This window comes from Anticarsia gemmatalis, chromosome 29, assembly GCF_050436995.1.
Source record: "Anticarsia gemmatalis isolate Benzon Research Colony breed Stoneville strain chromosome 29, ilAntGemm2 primary, whole genome shotgun sequence".
Lineage (NCBI taxonomy): Eukaryota > Metazoa > Arthropoda > Insecta > Lepidoptera > Erebidae > Anticarsia > Anticarsia gemmatalis.
Genome location: NC_134773.1, coordinates 3,757,733 through 3,778,176, shown reverse-complemented (window position 1 = coordinate 3,778,176; position 20,444 = coordinate 3,757,733). Strand labels below are relative to the sequence as shown.

The 20,444-nt window shown below is 41.1% G+C and overlaps 1 protein-coding gene across 1 annotated transcript in view; it reads right to left on the bottom strand.

Annotated features, from left to right (window-relative positions):
- Window positions 1–227: 227 nt before the first annotated feature.
- The window catches only part of Ranbp16 (Ran-binding protein 16), a 29,887-nt gene continuing 9,670 nt past the window's right edge, over window positions 228–20,444 (bottom strand). Inside the window, exons 10-24 of the mRNA XM_076133141.1 lie at window positions 20,095–20,267; window positions 19,053–19,231; window positions 18,445–18,593; window positions 17,425–17,591; window positions 16,419–16,563; window positions 15,403–15,553; window positions 14,223–14,382; window positions 13,315–13,505; window positions 12,729–12,858; window positions 11,695–11,776; window positions 10,763–10,901; window positions 9,832–9,909; window positions 9,128–9,234; window positions 8,139–8,353; window positions 228–5,982 (exon numbers count right to left, since the gene is read on the bottom strand). Of these exons, the coding sequence (XP_075989256.1) occupies window positions 5,883–5,982; window positions 8,139–8,353; window positions 9,128–9,234; window positions 9,832–9,909; window positions 10,763–10,901; window positions 11,695–11,776; window positions 12,729–12,858; window positions 13,315–13,505; window positions 14,223–14,382; window positions 15,403–15,553; window positions 16,419–16,563; window positions 17,425–17,591; window positions 18,445–18,593; window positions 19,053–19,231; window positions 20,095–20,267 (2,166 nt within the window). The 3' untranslated portion in view covers window positions 228–5,882. The remainder of the gene's footprint in view (window positions 5,983–8,138; window positions 8,354–9,127; window positions 9,235–9,831; window positions 9,910–10,762; window positions 10,902–11,694; window positions 11,777–12,728; window positions 12,859–13,314; window positions 13,506–14,222; window positions 14,383–15,402; window positions 15,554–16,418; window positions 16,564–17,424; window positions 17,592–18,444; window positions 18,594–19,052; window positions 19,232–20,094; window positions 20,268–20,444) is intronic.

Here is a 20,444-nt window from a genome sequence, read left to right as displayed (position 1 = left end):
ATTTGTTTGAACGCGCTAATCTCAGGAACTACAGGTCCGATTTGAAAAATTATTTCAGTGTTAGATAGTCCATTTATCGAGGAAGGTTATAGGCTATATATCATCACGCTACGACCAATAGGAGCAGAGTACCAGTAAAAAATGTTACAAAAACGGGTAAAATTGTGAACCATTCTCTCTTATGTGACGCAAGCGAAGTTCAGCTAGTCTATAATAAAACTCGCAAACTCTATTCAATAATGATATTATTTCATTTAAAATACAATTTTCTCACGATAACTTAAACAACAAGACTCCACTCACTTAAAAATAAAACAAATTATAACCAACTTATTATAAAAGGAAGATATAACACAGCAACTGTTTTTTAAAAACTAAATCATAAAAAAATATTGGTCGTTTGACCCGAGTCATTTTTTTGACATAGTGGGTCATTTGACATGGGAGCCGATGATCTAAGATGTCATTTGACATTAACCGGGTCCATGGGTCAATTTACACCTTTGGGTCAAAAACCGGGGCCTGACTGAGCGAGGCAATATCTAGGTGTCTTTTCTTTCAGATCGAAATAAGCGGGACCGAGATATTGTTTGAGAGAGGCTGCTCGCTCAGTCAGGACCGGGTTTTTGACATTTTAACCCAAAGGTGTAAATTGACCTATGGACCATTTTAACCTTATGGGTAATCTCGAGTTCAGTGACCCGATGGTTATAAACTCTAATTTTAATACGATTTTTGACATAATTGGCCATTGAACTTTAGAGCTTAAAGATCTATTGAGGGTAATATTGACAGAAAATTATAAATGTGGGATATCATAGTTGTTATTTTTGCTAGCAAAGCTTGCATTTAGCAATATTTCGTTTCCAGTGAAATTTGACCCAGCTGTCACAATTTACCCAGTAATCAGTTTCAACGCAAGGATCAATTAACCACATATCAAAATTAACCCACTTCGGCCAAAATGGACCGACATGTCAAAACCGACCTACTATTCAAAATTTACTCGATGTTTCAAAATTGACAGGTGTCAAACTGCACCCACATGTCAAAATTTGACCCACAAAAGGAAATACGTCACTAATAATATAACAATACAGTTATTAATCATTATTATTATCTTGTGATACTCTTTATACATGTAGTGATAATTTTTAATGAGTTTAAAAACGACTATTTCATTACATTTTTATTTTTTAATATATTATATTCGTTATATTTTTTTACCGACTTCAGAAAGGAGGAGGTTTTTAATCAAGCATTGTTTTATGTCAAAATTGTTATAAAAGGAATGCAAAGTCCCCAACCCGCACTAGGCCAGCGTAGTGGACTATAGCCCCTCCCTCATTTGGGGAGGAGACCCTTGCCCAATAATGGGACAGCAAAGAGGACTTAAAAATATTTTGGTGTTTAGCACAGTTCTTGAAGAATGCAAAGTCTGCATACTTGGTTAGCGTAATGAACTCAAAGTCTAACCCTTTCCTCATTCCGGGAGGAGACCCTTGCCCAGCAGTGGGACAGTCTTGGGTGAAAAAAGTTATTTTTTGTTGTTATCCTAGTTCTTGAAAGAATGTTAAGTCTTCTTAATTAGTCAGCGTGGTGGACTCAATTCCTATACCCTCAAGGGTCTCCTCCCAAACGAGGGAGGGGTTAGGCCTTGAGTCCACCACACTGGCCAAGTGCGGGTTGCGGACTACGCCCTCAATAAATGTATTAATCAAATTTTAGGCATGCAAGATTTCCTCACGATTTTCCTTCACCGTTATAACAAGTGATCATTATTTCTAATAAGTATTTTAGACTACAATGGGTAACATTGACAGTGGGAATTTGAACTAGTTTCGATTATTTTTACATATGAAACCAACGCAATTGATAAAAGTTTGCAAAACTAAAATAAACCTTTATCAATTGTGTTGGTTTCATATGAAATTAATCGAAACTAGTTCAAATTCCCGCTGTCAATGTTACCCGAATGATTCAAAGTTACCCAAATTGACATTATAACGAATATATTATATTAATTAGGTCTAATTACTACAAATTTGGACACCCGACATACATTACGGTACAACCTACGTTATTATTGCTAACTATAGCGCTGTTTATAGAAATTACTTAACAAATTTGTTTCCTGCGGCCTCGCTTGTATTATGTTGAACAAAAGCCAACTATGATAAATTTAAAACTATAGTTTTGATATAAAAGAAAGTAATTTCAAAATCGGATTTCTTGTAAATTTATGTAAATATACATAGCGCAGTAATTATTTATATAATTGGTATGACAAAATGTTAATTTATAAATTTTCTAATGTATAATAGAATACGGGAATTAGCGCGAACACGCATTTTCTCAGTCAGCCTGCGACCACGGCGAGTGCAACCTGCGCCGAAACGTTAGGCATTTTAAGGTGAAATGCGTGTTCGCGTTAATTCCCGTATTCTATTATACATTAAACATGCAACGCGAGAGTTTAAAAGTTATGACAAAGATTTTCTGTCAAAAACTTATTTCAAATTTACCGGAGTATTTAAATAAAAACCAATTAAGAAATTTATTTTTTCATCCAGAAGGTCTATTTTAAAAACTTCATAAGTGATTCTTAACCGACTTCCAAGAAGAGGAGGTTGTCAATACGATTTTTTTGTCTTAAGTAATTTCTATCGACAGCGCAGATTAAATATTTAGAAAAACATTTTTTATTATGTATACAAGTGTTCTACCGCCAGAGAAAAATAATTCTATTTTTATTACGACCAATCGTACAAAGGTTTTAAGTATACAAACTAAGAAAAGTATAGTCAATTTGGGTAACTTTGAATCATTTGGGTAACATTGACAGTGGGAATTTGAACTAATTTCGATAATTTTTTCATATGAAACCAACACAATTGATAAAGGTTTATTTTAGTTTTGCAAACTTTTATCAATTGTGTTGGTTTCATATGAAAAAATAATCGAAACTAGTTCAAATTCCCACTGTCAATGTTATCCGAATGATTCAAAGTTACCCAGGTTGACTGTAATATTAGCCACCTTTAAACACACTATATCGCGCATGAAACAACAATCGCGCGTGTAAGGGGAAAGCAAAGAGCCGTTGCCGCGCTCACCTCCCCGCGCCCGCGAACAACATCGCTCTCTCAGAGCGCGCTGCGAGCACTAGCGTTATACTGTACCATACTAGGAACGTGCGATACTGTGTGTGGGGAAAGCTATTACCGTCTGAAAGTAAAAAGTAATCAACTTTATGTGCCCGATATAGCATTATATTAGGTCGGAAAAAGTCCTTCCGCATTATAGTATGTATGAACTTGTAATAAAATCTCTTTGGCTTCAAGAATCACGAATGAGTACACGGTTCATTAGGTTTCTTTCAGTGAGCTCGTGAGGTACCCAAATATCGAGCTTTTTTGTGTAGAGAAAAGATTTTATTACAAGTTCATACATACTATAATGCGAAAAGACTTTTTTCCCCGACCTAATACATACATAAAATCATACCTTCTTCCCTTAGAGGTAGGCAGAGACCAGAGAACGCCACCTTATACTATTACCATAAAATATCATTGTACAACTCACACACTGCAAGAAAAAGCCAGGAGGAATTTTTGACTGTGTTGTGGAGGTCCGATAGACAGTCGCGGCATGTAAAATACTGGTATTCAGCTGCATCCGGTGAGACTGGAAGCCGACTCTAACATAGTTGGAAAGGCTAGACTTCAGACACACTAGTTATAGCAACACTATACAGAAAAGAAGTAAATAAGGAATGACTTGGCGCGAAATTTTTAATATTTTTGTTACATTGGTCGTAAGTCTATAAGAATGTATTTATTTTGTAAATTGATGTCGATTATATTATAATTTGTGTCCTTTTTCTAATAACATTAAGCTTTTTACACTTATAAGTGTATTCATAAGTATAAGAAGTTAATAAATATCATTGGACAACTCACACAATTGATTCCAAACTAGCACTTACGAATAACGTGCCTTTCGAAACACTCAGTATGTTAATACGGTCACCCATCCAAAGACCAACCTCGGCAAGCGTAACTTAACCTGAGAGATTGATCCGCGCGGCTGTTGTCACCCATCCAAAGACCAACCTGGGCAAGTGTAGCCTTAACCTCAAAGATCGACCCGCGCGGTTGATGCTAACTAAGCCTCGACTAACCTTTTATTAGGAAAATGACACGAAATATTTAAAAAACCGACCTATTGTAATATTACAATGAGAAATAGATAAGAATTCGCTATACCAACAACATTTATTTTTCAATGGTGATCTACTAACGAAATATGTTATATATAAACCTTTCTCTCTAATAGAAAGGTCTTCACAGAAACCTGTCTATTCAGACGAAAAAATTGTATTTACGTACATATATTTAAACTTTTATTTAAATATTTTATAGAAATTTGTTGAACATTTATCATCTATACTAATATTATAAAGCTGAAGAGTTTGTTTGTTTGTTTGAACGCGCTAATCTCAGGAACTACTGATCTGATTTGAAAAAATCTTTCAGTGTTAAATAGCTTATTTATTGAGGAAGGCTATAGGCTATATATCATCACGCTACGACTAATAGGAGCAGAGTAGCGATAAAAAATGTTACAAAAACGGGGAACATTTTGACGCATTCTCTCTTATGTGACGCAAGCGAAGTTGCGCGGGTCAGCAAGATTTAAACTAAAAATATACCGCAATAGGAATTATTACTTTACTAAATCTCATTTCCTTTACTCAAAGGTGACTGTTGCCCGGTTTCTGAATACATTTAACTGTAGTTTATCTATTCAATAGCGTATTTTTATGAGTTTATACGCTATTGAATAGATAAACTACCGCTAAATGTACCTCAGAAACCGGGGGTGTGTGACTGACATAGTGATCTATCAACGCACAGCCCAAACCACTGGACGGATCGAGCTGAAATTTGACATGCAGGTAGATGTTATGACGTAGGCATCCGCTAAGAAAGGATTCTGACCAATTCTACCCCCAAGGGGATAAAATAGGGGATGAAAGTTTGTATGAAAATTGGACTGCGTTAACGAAAAATTATTTAACTCGTACTCGTAAAAGGTTCATCTAAAATGCTCAGACTATGTACATTTTTTTGTAAGTTGAAATTGTAATTACTACAGACTGAAACATTTTATTAGACACTCATTTGATACCAACTAAAATATGACATACCCCCGGTTTTAACACATTTAGCGGTAGTTTATCTATTCAATAGCATTTAAACTTATATAAAATAAACGCAATTGAATAGATAAACTACCGCTAAATGTACCTCAGAAGCCGGGCAATAGTGACGTCAGTATCGTATTTCTATACTAAAACTAGCTGATTTGGCAAACATTGTTTTACCATAGACTTTAAAAAAAAATGTGTCACTTAGGAGTATGAAAAATAGATGTTGGCCGATTCTCAGACCTACTCAATATGCTCACAAAATTTCATGAGAATCGGTCAAGCCGTTTCGGAGCAGTATGGCAACGAAAACTGTGACGCGAGAATTTTATATATTACTAGCGGACCCGACAGACGTCGTCCTGTCTACACGTTTTTAATTTGAAAATTTTAAACTTTTTTAATAATCTAAACCATTCTCAGATCCCCTTGAACACACACAAAAAATTTCATCAAAATCGGTCCAGTCGTATAAGAGAAGTTCAGTGACATACACACTTACAGAAGAATTATATATATAAAGATGTGTTATTGACATTTCATAAAGAGTAGCTGATTTGACTGGTAGACAACTACCGTATTCTGTCGTAAGTCACAAACGCGGGTTAATGATAAATGTTCAACAAATGTCTTACAGTTAGATTACAAGTGTTGTGTGGTGACGTAATAATTATGACGTCATCATGTCGGTGACGTTGCTGCTGACGCCGGCCGCGCCTTTCAGTAGATCGTTGATGTCGCGCCGGAACATTGATAGGTTTTGTGTGAATCTGTTGAAGAGAAATATGATATTTTACTTATTATATTTTGAGACGTGCGTGGGGCCGAAGCCAACACGTAGAGGGATCTTAGGACGTTTTGCAATAAGAATGCTTTTATGTAGCGGTTCTTCTTCTTATCGTATGGTTAGTGGTCAACCTAGTGTCAAAGTTGTTCTAGCCGTCCGAAGGCCTTTGACGTGGCTTAACGACTGTTATCTTAATTGACAACAACCGGGACCGATTTTTTACATAAAGACACTCAGCTTAATCACTATGCGGTCACCCATATGAAGAATGACCGCGCCAAGGGTCGCTTAACCTAATCGTTTACCGACCGGTCAGCTAGTATTATATAACACTTACCTAAGTAAGAAGAAGCAGGCGTGCCCTCCGAAGCATGGAGACGCTCAATTCTAAAACCACTATGCGGTCACCCATCTATGTCATGACCGCACCAAGGGTCGCTTTACCTCACAGTCAGCCAGTATCACACAACACTCACCTGTCTCTATTCTTAGTGAGCAGGTTAGGTTCGATGCCCGCCATGAGTCCGTTGAACCAGTGCGCCAGCTGCGCCTGTTTGTCTCTCGGCTGCTGTGTGATCATGTCCTGTCTGATGCGGGAGAACTGCTCCTCGTTGAGCAGGATCAGACCCAGGAGCGGACGAGACGAGTTTCATTCACACTTATCTTAGTAGACAACCACCGGGACCGACTTTTTACGCGTAGGCTCTCAGTTCAAACACCGGTATGCGGTCACCCATCTATAGAATGACCGCACTAAGGGTCGCTTAACCTACAGACCGTTTACCGACCGGTGAGCTGACTATGGGCGTCTCAGCCTTGCCTTAGTAATGCGGTCACCCATCTATGAAATGACCGCGCCAAGGGTCGCTTAACTCACCGATCGTTTACCGTCCAGTGAGCTGGCTATGGGCGCCTCGCCTAAGTAATGCGGTCACCCATCTATAGAATGACCGCGCCAAGGGTCGCTTAACCTCACAGTGAGCTAGTATGACACAACACTCACCTGTCCCTATTCTTAGTGAGCAGGTTAGGTTCGATGCCCGCCATGAGTCCGTTGAACCAGTGCGCCAGCTGCGCCTGTTTGTCTCTCGGCTGCTGTGTGATCATGTCCTGTCTGATGCGGGAGAACTGCTCCTCGTTGAGCAGGATCAGACCCAGGAGCGGGCGGGACAAGTTTCATTGACACTTATCTTAGAAGACAACAACCGGGACCGACTTTTTACATAAAGACACTCAGCTAAATCACTATGCGGTCACCCATCTATGGAATGACCGCGCCAAGAGTCGCTTAACCGACCGGTCAGCTAGTATTAAATAACACTTACCCCTAAGTAAGAAGAAACAGGCGTGCCCTCCGAAGCACAGAGACGCCTAGTTCAAATACCACTATGCGGTCACCCATCTATAGAATGACCGCACCAACGGTCGCTTAATCTACATACCGTTTACCGACCAGTGAGCTGACTATGGGCGTCTCAGCCTTGCCTTAGTAATGCGGTCACCCATCTATAGAATGACCGCGCCAAGGGTCTAGTATTATATAACACTTACCTAAGTAATAAGAAGTAGGCCTAGTTCAAACACCACTATGCGGTCACCCATCTATGTAATGACCGCGCCAAGGGTCGCTTAACCCCACAGTGAGCTAGTATGACACAACACTCACCTGTCCCTATTCTTAGTGAGCAGGTTAGGTTCGATGCCCGCCATGAGTCCGTTGAACCAGTGCGCCAGCTGCGCCTGTTTGTCTCTCGGCTGCTGTGTGATCATGTCCTGTCTGATGCGGGAGAACTGCTCCTCGTTGAGCAGGATCAGACCCAGGAGCGGGCGGGACGAGTTTCATTGACACTTATCTTAGTAGACAACCACCGGGACCGACTCTTTACACAAAGACACTCAGCTCAACCACTATGCGGTCACCCATCTATAGAATGACCGCTCCAAGGGTCGCTTAACCTAATCGTTTACCGACCGGTTAGCTAGTATTATATAACACTTACCTAAGTAATAAGAAGCAGGCGTGTCCTCCGAAGCACAGATACGCCTAGCTCAAATACCACTGTGCGGTCACCCATCTATGTAATGACCGCGTCAAGGGTCGCTTAACCTCACAGTCAGCCAGTATCACACAACACTCACCTGTCCCTATTCTTAGTGAGCAGGTTAGGTTCGATGCCCGCCATGAGTCCGTTGAACCAGTGCGCCAGCTGCGCCTGTTTGTCTCTCGGCTGCTGTGTGATCATGTCCTGTCTGATGCGGGAGAACTGCTCCTCGTTGAGCAGGATCAGACCCAGGAGCGGGCGGGACATGGACCACTGGTTGCAGCAGTCTTCGAACATTATCACGTTTAGTACCTGGAAAGAAATTTGTTAGTTATTTATGACTTATTGATGGGAAAGAGGTTTGTCAGCTCAGCTTAGCCTTTTTCCAAACTATGGTGGAGTCGGCTTCCAGTCTCACCGGATGCAGCTGAATACCAGTGTTTTACATGTAGCGACTGCCTGTCTAACCTCCACAACCTAGATACCCTTCGGGAAGACTGGTTGTCAGACTTTCAAGCTTCTGACTACTGTTAACGACTGTCAAAGATATCCGAAAATGACAGCCGGGACCCAAAATTTAACGTGCCTTCCGAAACACGGAGGAACTCGATATGTGTTAGATGGTCACCCATCCACAGAAACAACCTCGGCAAGCGTGGCTTAACCTCAGAGATCGATCCGCGCGGCTGTCGTTAACTAAGCCACGAGCTCCTCTTGTGGGAAAGAGTTTTGTAATGTAAATAATTTCATAATCTGTACTAATATTGTAATATGATGACATTGAAGATGATGATGATGATGACATCAGTGATGATGACGATGATGACATCGACGACGATGACGATGACGTCGAAGATGATGATGATGACATCAATGATGATGGAACTTCACCTCCTTATGATAGGAATATCCAAAAATTACTAAATCCTCTCTTAGTGCTCCTCTACACTTGCTAAAGAATCTTCATAGCAAATGTCAAGTTTCTACGCTCTGTATTTTAGCTGTGCGTTGTCCATCAGTCAGTCACTCAGTCAAGGAAAGGTTTTATATATATTGTTGAGTATTAAAGTAAATAAGTATAGTTACCGTAGCCAGCAGTTGCTGCATAATCTCGGGGCGTCGTTGTAGCACCTCGATGAACATGTTGCTGGTCTCGGGCGGCGCGTGTCGCGGGTTCGGCACCTTGTTGCTAGCTGTACCACAAACAAACAAACAAATAATAAGACAAGTAGAGAACAAGAAAGAAAGAGACAGAAGTTAAGAAAGACAGGGGATGGGAGAGGAATATGAGTGAAAAGTAGGCTTTTGAAAGCTTTAGGTTTGCTTTAAAAAGTGTTTTGCTGTCCCACTGCAGGGCAAGGGTCTCCTTCCAAACGAGGGGGAGGGGTTAGGCCTTGAGTCCACCACGCTGGCCTAGTGCGGGTTGGGGACACAAATAACTTGGAAAAGTCATTGGTGTGTTGCTTCGGGTTCGAACTTGCAACCACTTGCGTGGGAGGTGCCAACTTAAACCACTCGGCTATCACTTGCTTCATTAATACAAGTTATATAATATAAATAAAATAGAGATTTTAGCATCTGTAAATAGACAAACATGCAAACAACGGACACAGAGTACAACCAGACCTGAAACAATTATTCGTGGATCGCACAAATTATTGTTTCGTGTGGACATCGAACCCACGACCTCCCGACGCAATGGTAGCGGCGTGGCGATCTAAACCACTGCGCCACGGAAGCAGTTTATAAAATATAATGAAATAATATCTTCTTTATATTGTTATACTTACATTTCTGTACTAATTGTTTAAATAGGTATGTGACTATATGATCCAGGGTCGCGCAACACCCCGTGCACACGCTCGTATCTGAAACAATAATATATATCTTAATTAATTAATAGTTAATCTAAATAATTTCCCATAGGTTACACCCGAAGGAGTCACCAATTGTTTATTACCCACGTTCACCATTCTGGGTTACTATTGGGTAGTTGACTACCAGTCAAATCAGCTACTCTTTATGAAATATCAAAAACACATTTTTTCTGTAATAATAACAATTTCAATACTATTTAACCCTTTGACCGCCACCTTAACCCTTAGACTGCCACTCTATATTTTTATTGACATTTGCCGACGAAAGCGTCGTGAGCACTTTCTGATTCGTCGAGTATAGCTGACCGTGGCAGTCTAAGGGTTAAGAAAAAAATAACATAGTTTCAGCATTTCAGATGAACATTTAGTTAAATAAATTTTCGGTTACATAGTCAACTACACTTAGAGAAATTTATTCTCGTTGTAGTTAACTAATCCACAAGCTCCTTTATACTTTTTATAATATGTAATGATGGTATCGTTTTGGTCGATTTCGGCTACGACGGCCAGTTTCATTGAATCCAGCCAACGATGCAGGACTTTTTAATAGTGCCCAAGTGTGTGCACAATACACAGGTACACTCTCTATTACATCACTCTCATAGTTTGGTGGGACGGATAACCGACACGACCAAAGAGAGGTCGAACGCAGGACCGACGGCTTTAGATGCTCGAAACACGGAGGTCTACGACCTCAACTTCCTAACTGCGGGTAATCTCTGAGAATAGTTTAACAGAGAAACTCAGAAAAGACTTTTTGGCCGTACCCAGGATTCGAACCCGGGACCTTCTCTGTACTATACTACCGACTACGTCACAGAGTATGTAGTGTTGTGTTATTTACCAAGAGCTGTAAGTCCCTCAGAGATAGAGCACAGTATATAGAGCGTGGCGTCGGGCTGCAGCGACGCCAGGAACGGCATGTGGTCCTGCGCCAGCCGCTCCAGCAACACGTAGTATGTCTGCGATAACTTCGGATAGTCCTAAAATACAAATATAAATTCATTATCATAGGAAATATTACACTACAACTTTCCCTCACCGGCCGTAGATCCAGAGGACAGCCCAAAACTAGATGGTAAACTGTAGTGCAGAAAAACATGAGTGAGTGTGAGGTTTCCGAAGACGATGTCCAGGACAGAGCGAAGTGGAGGAGAAAGACCAGGGAGGCTGACCCCACTACTATATGGGATTCATAACAAAGATATTATTCTGTACCTATATGTTTTAATTTTTATATATTATAACGTGTATTTCAACTTTTTTTATGTATTAAGTGTATATTTTTACTTATTTTTAAATTGTAATTAACAGTTGAATAACCTTGAATGTACAACGAATTGGGTGTTCTGTAATGTTGTTCATGAATAAATAAATAAATAAATAACATGGAAAAGAGAGAGAAAGGACTCAAGGCCTAAACCCCCCATCATTACGTGAGGAGACCCTTGCCCAGCAACAACAGTAAAGTTATATTGTATTTTCTTTATTGGTCTCATGTTATCACGCTATTACACAGGAAGGTGTAGGCAGAAGTGTAAGAAAAACAAGACGGCAACACTATTGCCATAATAATATATCGGACACGTTACCAAACTCCGTACTACTGTTGAGAAAAGATCTAAACTAATAATAAAATAAAATAGAAAAGACTAAATAGCACTTTTCCCGACCTAGGAATCAAATCTCAGACTTCATTATCAGCAGTAAGATGCACAGTGTATCGTGTGAGTCAAGTTATGTATGTATAGATAAATAACTATGTACAGTACTCACCAATAGGTCACTTTGTGGTATACTGAGCAGTAACTTAACGAACATGTTCAGTGCGTTGTCGAGAGCCTCGTCGCCGTATAATCTGCAAACATAATAAATAAATTTAACCCATTACTGTCCCACTGCTGAGCAAAGGTCTCCTCCCATAATGAGGGAAATGAGGCATAAACTCTTTTAATTTAAATAAGTCCTATTGTCTTTAATTTAGTAAAACCATAAATGTTTTATCTAGGTCTCAAATTAATAAAAATATCATTGGACATCTCACACACGGTCATTTGATTCTAAACTAAGTAGAGCTTGTACTATGGTAATTAAATAACTGATAAACATACTTATTTATATGTATACTTTTAAAATACATACTTATATAGGTAAATTGACAACCATATCAAATAAGTCAGTCAACCATATCATTATAGTCGCGTATGCGTACTATAATACTGTGCAATTTTTATTTAATTATTTCCTGTCCCACTGCTGGGAAAGGGTCTCTTTCCGAACGAGGGGTTAGACCTTGTCCACGACCAAGTACGGGTTGGGGACTTTGCATGCCCTTATAAATGTATTAAACAAATTAAAGGCAAGGTTTCATCACGATGTTTTCCTTCACCGTTATAACATGTGATCATTGTTTCTAATACACACATTACTTGGAAAAGTTATTGGTGTGTTGTCTCGGGTTCGAACCACACTTGGCCAGCGTGGAGGACTCAATGCCTAACCCCTTCCACATTCAGTAGGAGAACCTTGCCCAGCAGTGGGACAGAAACGCTTATAACCTTTTTTTTTAACAACTCCCGCACTAAGAATTGCTCTTGTGTCGCGGGGACTTTTACAAACATACAAACAACGGACACAAAGCACAACCAGACCTTAAACAATTATATGTGGATCGCACAAATAATTGCTCCGTGTGGAAATCCAACCCACGACCTCTCGACACACTGGGATCAGCGTGGCGACCTAAACCACTGCGCCACGGAGGCAGGCACTAGACTATTTTTAACTAATATAGACAGGTATATTGTTACCTGAAAACACCGAAATTAGCGTAGTTGCCGCAGAGCGCTGCCTTCAGTATAGAGAAGCATAGAGATATGCCTTTCAGTTTCAGCGCGTACAACTGTTTCTTGTTCACGTCTATGGTCAATATCCGGCTGCCTGCAATACAAACAAACAAACATTAATAAAATGCATATAGATAGATGATACATAATATCAAATAATGTATACTAATATTATAAAGCTGAAGAGTTTTTTTGAACGTGCTAATCTTAGGAACTACTGGTGCGAATTGAAGAATTATTTTACTGTTGGATAGCCTATACATTGAGTGTGGCTAGAACATCACGCTATGACCAATAGCAGCAAAGTACCAAAAACGGGGAAATTTTTGACCCATTCTCTCTTATGTGACGCAAGCGAAGTTGCGCGAGTCAGCTAGTGAAGTTATAAGGGCTTATAAAGAGTTTTATTTCTTTCACTCCTTAGCGAAATGAAAAAGAGAAAACATATTCTAGCAGTTTTCTTGCAAAAATAGTATTATAGTGAGTTTATGATATGAATAAGAGGGATATATTATAAAGCTGAAGAGTTAAGGTTTATATAGAGTCTTACCATAAGCACATATAATATTAGACAGCTCTCGGAACAGCAGTATCCCGTTGGGCGAGGACACGTCGAAGTGCAGGCGCTGGTTCCTGTTCTGCGCCAGCTCGGCCGTCAGCTTCAGCACCGGCGTGGTCAGCGCCGGCTCCGAGAACCACACCTCGATGCCGCGGAGCAGGATCTTCATGTACACGGGGTAACTGGGGAAATATAATAATGTATGTATATATTATTATTATGAAGTAAATTTAAAATTAGTATGTGCGTATCCTACTAATATTATAAATGCGAAAGTTTGTTAGAATGTATGTATGTATAGATGTTTATTGCTGTTTCACGCAAATACTACTGAATCGATTACGATGAAATTGGGTATGTAGGTAGCTGAAGACCTGAATAACACATAGGCTACATACTACTACATTTTTATCCCGGAGTTCCCGAGGGATCGAGATTTACACGGAAAGGATTTCCACGCGGACGAAGTCGCAGGCGGCGTCTAGTTAGAAACTTACTTAGTTACAAACATACAAACAACGAACACAAATTACAAACAGACTCGGAACAACTATTTGTAGATCGAACAAAAAACTGTTCAGTGTGGGGATCGAACCCACGACATTCCGACGCAATGGTAGACCGTGACGTTCACTGCGCCGCGGAAGCAGTAATACTACTAATATTTTATTTATCAACTAGCGGACCCGACAGACGTTGTCCTATTCACACGTTATTAATAAATTAAAAATTAATTAAAAAAACACTGTCCAGCGGGTAAAATTGTGAATCTAAACCATTCTCAGATCCCCTTGAACACACACAAAAAAAAATCATCAAAATCGGTCAAGTCGTTTAAGAGAAGTTCAGTGACATACACACTTACAGAATAATAATATATATATAAAAGATTTACTTACATCCAGTCAAACAGCATCATATACATAGTCTTAGTGTTGAACGCGAAGGCTAAACCACGGAGGTCTCTAGCCAGGCCTATGAGCGTCTTCTTAGCGTCTTCCGAGCCGAAGAGAGGGGAGTCAGGGCCTCCGAGCAGGCCTATTATACTCTCGAAGGCGGCTGGAACAAAAATTATAGAATAAAATCTTTTATTGATAAGGGAGGGAGTAGAGTCTTCGCCTAGCAGTGGGACAGTAATAAAAAAATATTTAACCCATTAATATCCCACTGCTGGGTAAGGGTCCCCTCCCGTAATGAGAGAGGGGTTAGGCCTTGAGTCCACCACGCTGGCCAAGTGCGGGTACATTGCATGCCCTCAATAAATGTTTTAAACAATTTTTTGGGCAAGCAAGGTTTCCTCACGATGTTTTCCTTCAGAGTTGGAGCAAGTGATTTATTTCTAATACACACATAACTTGGAAAAGTCATCGGTACGTTGACTCGGGTTTGAACCTGCAACCACTCGCGTGGGAGGTACCAACTTTTTTTTATTTGTTTCATTGGGCTGTCCCACTGTTGGGCATGGGTGTCTTGAGGGTATGGAGTGGTAATTGAAGCTTTTAGTCCACCACGCTAAGTGCGGGTTCGAGACTTTCTATTCCAGACGCCCACGTCAGCAAGTTTATTATGTCCACACTGTTTCTACACTGTAAACAGCAGTCCTAAGTAGTCCACACCAGTACTTAGCCATGGATACACTTAAATTTCGCTGTCCACACTACACTTACATCATCCTAGCATACCCCACTTTCATCCCACACTTCATCCACGTTGCCCACACTCACCAGTAAGCGGCATCATGAACTGCAGGAACCGGTCCTCATCTTCCCCAAGATCTACCATCAGTAACCTTCCGAGAGCAGTATACAACATACTTCGACAACGCATTTCAGCCGTGCCCAAACTTACTTAAGCAAGTTTAATATGCCCACACTAGTCCCACGTAGTTAACACCAACCCTACATTGCCCACAATAGTACTTAACCTTGGATACGCTTAACTCTCGTTGCCCACACTATGCCCACGTTGCCCACACTTCACTCACATCATCCTAGCACTATCCCCATCGATCCCACGCAGCCCACACTAATCCCACGTTGCCCACGTTGCCCACACTTCACCCACGTTGCCCACACTCACCAGTAAGCGGCATCATGAACTGCAAGAACCGGTCCTCATCCTCCCCAAGATCCACCATCAGTAATCGTCCGAGTGCAGTATACAACATACTTCGACAACGCATTTCAGCCGTGCCCACACCGGCTATGCCCAGAAATGGGAAGTGTTCGGCCTGAAAAATAAAATTATAGTATTTAAACCCGTGATACTTGAAAATATGAAATACACTCACGTTTTGATACCTATATTAACAATGCTGCCGTCCTCTAACTATAATGCCGTTATCTACAAAAACAATGTTTCGAGATATTCGCGAAAAGGCGCGAAAAAAGAAATATGCAATGCTGTTTCGTAACTATCTGGAAACTGCGATTTGAAATATCTTTAGCAGCATCTGAAAACAGCATTGTATATTTCTTTCCTCGTGCCTTTTCGCGAATATCTCGAAACATTGTTTTTGTAGATAACGGCATTATAGTTAGAGGACGGCAGAATGTTAGTCCTATGTAATAGGGGGCGAGGCTATTGCCCTATACCGGGTACGTAACCAAATTCCAGGATACTATTTATTATTCGACTAAAAATATGTAGAACAGTATTTTCCGATTCGAGAATCGAACCTGAGATCTCAGGTAACCAACTTCAATACGAACTCTTATCCCTTATTTTATCCCTTTGGGGGTAGAATTGATCACAATCCTTTCTTAGCGGATGCCTACGTCATAACATCTATCTGCATGCCAAATTTCAATCCGATCCGTCCAGTGGTTTGTACTGTGCGTTGATTTGAGTTATACATATTTGTTCGGGGAAAAAGTCTTTTCGCATTATAGTATGTATGAACTTGTAATAAAATCTCATTGGCTTCAACAATCACAAATGAGTACACGGTTCATTAGCTTCCTTTCATTTCGCTTGAAAGGTACCCAAATATCGAGCTTTTTTATGTAGAGAAAAGATTTTATTACAAGTTCATACATACTATACTGCGAAAATACTTTTTCCGCGACCTAATATTTAGGTATAATAACACTCACGGTATGATGGGTCAGCATGAACTGCACCTCGTCCAGCTTGACCAGCTTGCGCACACACGAGTAACCGCCGCTGAGGTCGCTCAGTAGACCGAGCGTCTTCGCTATTATCTGCTCCGAACCACCCCAGTACTTCAGGTTTGTTATACTGTGGAAGAAAAGAAAAGCTTTATAAATCTATCTATACTAATATTATAAAGCTGAAGAGTTTGTTTGAACGCGCTAATCTCAGGAACTACTGGTGCGAATTGAAAATTTACTGTTGGATATTCCATTTATTGAGGAAGGCTATAGGCTATATACCATCACGCTACGACAAATAAGAGCAAAGTAGCAATAAAAAATGTAACAAAAACGGGGAAAATCTTGACCCATTCTCACTTATGTGACGCAAGCGAAGTTGCGCGGGTCAGCTAGTAAATCTATAAACCATAAAAGAAATATCATAGAAATGTATGTAAGCGCACAACTTTTGAAAAACTAAACTAAATTCGATAATTCTTTTTTTTATATGTTCGTAATATTGTCTTTAAGAGCAGTGATAGCCGAGTGGTGAATGAATTATCACTTGCTCCAACGGTGAATGAAAACATCGTGATGCAACCTTGCAGGCCTGAGAGTTCTTGAGAACAGTTCTTAAAGGTATGCAAAGTCCCCAACCCGCACTTGGCCAGCGTGGTGGACTTAAGGCCTAACCCCTCCTTCATTTCAGGAGGAGACCCTTGCTCAACAGGGTTAACTATTCACAGTGATACATAATAGGCGCTCATATACAGTTGCGGTCACCGGTCGGTAAACGATCAGTGAGTTAAGCAACCCTTGGCGTGGTCAATCTATAGATGGCTGACATATTTGAACTGTGCGTCTCCGTGCTACGGAGGGCACGTACATAATCGGTCTCTGTCAATTAAGATAACAGTCGTTAAGCCCCGTCAAAGGTCTTCGGGCGGCTAGAACGACTTTGACACTAGGTTGTCCACTAACCATACGACAGAATAGTGATACATACATCTTCCTCATGAGCACACTAAGCAGCTGGCTCTCGTCAGCCAGGCCGAGCACCTCGCTGAGGCGGCGGTACACCTTGCTGTTCTTCTGCACCTGCTCTCCCACGTAGATCTTGCGGAACTGCTCGAAGAACGACATCATCGCCAGTTCTAGCTTCTCGCAACCACCCTGGGGAAGAAAGTAGTATGTTTTTATTTCTGTGTATGTATAAAACAAAGTCGCTTTACATTGGCTGTCTCTATGTATGCTTAGACCTTTAAATTATGCAACTTTTAGTTAATTTAAAAATAATTTAATCTTTATATATATAATTCTTCTGTAAGTGTGTATGTCACTGAACTTCTCTTAAACGACTGGACCGATTTTGATGAATTTTTTTGTGTGTGTTCAAGGGGTTCTGAGAAAGGTTTAGATTATAAAAAAAAGTTTAAAATTTTTAAATTAAAGACGTGTAGACAGGACGACGTCTGTCGGGTCCGCTAGTTTTAATATAAAATTATTTGTTTTTTGGTATTATTACTCGGTAATTATTATTCTTTTATAAAAAATATTAACACTAACATTAACATCATGGTTTTTTATGTAGGTTTATATAAAAATACTACAATACCTAAATTTTTTAGATGACTCAGTATACTTAAGAAGCATCGAAATATTTGTGTAATCTACAGATAGTTGTTTCATGTCTGGTTGTACTTTGTGTCAGTTGTTTGTATGTTTAGGTACCTCCCCAACACACCATTGACTTTTCGAAGTTATGTGTGTATTAGAAATAATTATCACGTGCTCCAACGCTGGAGGAAAATATCGTGAGGAAACCTTGCATGCCTAAAATTTGTTTAATACATTTATTGAGTGGTGGACTCAAGGCCTAACCCCTCCCTCATTACGGGCGGAGACCCTTGCCCAGCAATGGGACAGTAATGGGTTAAATTTATTATTTATATGACAAGTATCTTGCCCACAACTGGGACAATGTCTCTCTCGAGTGAGGGAGGGGTGGGGGGGACAATACGCTTACATTAGCGAGCCGCGAGTCGGTGAGGTCCATGAGCTGCAGCACGCGGCACACGAGCTCGCCGTCCATGGCGTCGTTCTCGTCGCACGTGTTCACTGACGCGCGCCCGCCGATCGCCGCGCCGATTATATATACTAGCCATGTTAGTTGACCTGAGGACAGAGGGTGAGTTAAGGCAAATAGTTTGTGGCAGAATTTAATAAGAGCAAAATGTCTGCAGTAGATTGTAAGTAAGGGCAAAATCTTGTTGATATGTATGAATGAATTCTGTAGGGACAAATAAATTGAGGCGGAATTTATGCTGGGAAAAAATATTGCTGCAAAATGTCAGTGTGAGAAAAAACTGTCTGTGGCCAAAAACATTAACTGCATGTGCATACTACGGAGCGAACAGTCTAATTAAAGGGTTTGAAAATGAAATTAAGGAACATATTATGCAGCAAACAATTTGCGGCAGACTCTAAGATAAACATACAAACTGTATCTGTATTCTAGCACCCATTATCTCTAAACCAAACTTAAACCCTTCGCTAGCACGTTTTGATTTGCCGAGTTAAGCCGACCGTGGCGGTCAAAGGGTTAAAGTCAGCAGCAAACAATACGCCACATACCCTGCAACACGAGCGTCTGCTGCGGCTGCGCCTCGACGCTGTAGGCGGCGGCGGCGCGGTCGAAGTGCGCCACGAGCAGCGCGCACGTCTTGCCGTACTCGCAGCGCCCGATCACCGACAGCTGCTCCAGCTGCTGCTGCACCGTGCCCACGTCGTCCAGGGGGTCTTCTACACCGTCCCTGGAGGACAAAATACTATTTTACAATCAACTCCCTCCGTGGTTTAAGTCGCCATGCTACTAACAGGTAGTTGAGGCGCCCGTAGCCAGTTGCGCTCACCGGTCGGTAAACGATCTGTGGGTAAGCAAACCTTGGCGCGGTCATTCCATAGATGGGTGACCGCATAGTGGTATTTGAACAGGGCGTCTCCGTGCTTCGGAGGGCACGTAAAAAGTCGGTCCCGGTTGTTGTCAATTAAGATAACAGTCTTTTGGCCTTTGGGCGGCTTGAACAACTAAGACACTAGGTTGACCACTAACCATACGACAAGAAGAAGACTACCAGGTGGGTTAGACTCCGGCATCTCGCCAAGGGGTAATACCCCGCCCCAGTGACCCGCCTGTATCTGCAGGCGGCGATCGACACCGCAGAGACAGCCCTACGGGCTGAAATCAGCTTCGACGGGTCCAGTAAGACCCCAGTGAAGACCACGGGATGATGATGGGTTAGATTCCCACTATCTATTTATCTAATCAGCCCGTATCCACTCACTGTTGAGTATAGGTCTCCCCCTCATCACGCCATTTTATACGGTCCTCCGCTTGTCTCATCCAATTCGGCCCTACTGTTTGTTAGTTTGAACGCGCTAATCTCAGGAACTACTGGTCCGATTTAAAAAATTCTTTCAGTGTTAGACAGCCCATTTATCGAGAAAGGCTATAGGCTATATATCATCACGCTACGACCAATAGGAGCAGAGTAGCAGTAAAAAATGCTACAAAGACGGGGGAAAATTTGACCCATTTTCTCTTATGTGACGCAAGCGAAGTTGCACGGGTCAGCTAGTATATTATATAGTACATATATTATATAGTGTACATTACCTGACGCAGCACTGCACAGACTCGAGCCGGGAGTTGATGTAAGCGGCGGTGACGCCCGGCGCGTATGTCTCGAGCAAGTGCGGCTCGCTCGCTTTCACGTAAGGCACGGACGCGACCATACGTTGCCATAGTGATAGCAGATAGTGCACCGAGTTCGGTGCGAATTGCCACATCTGTAGGCAACAAGATTTGATGAAAATCTGGCTTCGTTTGAGCTAATTTTGCTAAGGCAATGACGTAGCCGTACCAATGGCAACACTTTCGCCAAACGTCAACGATTGAAGAATGCAACATGACGACTGCAGTTTGCTTGGCAGTACCGTTACAATTTAACGAAATTCTCCAGAATC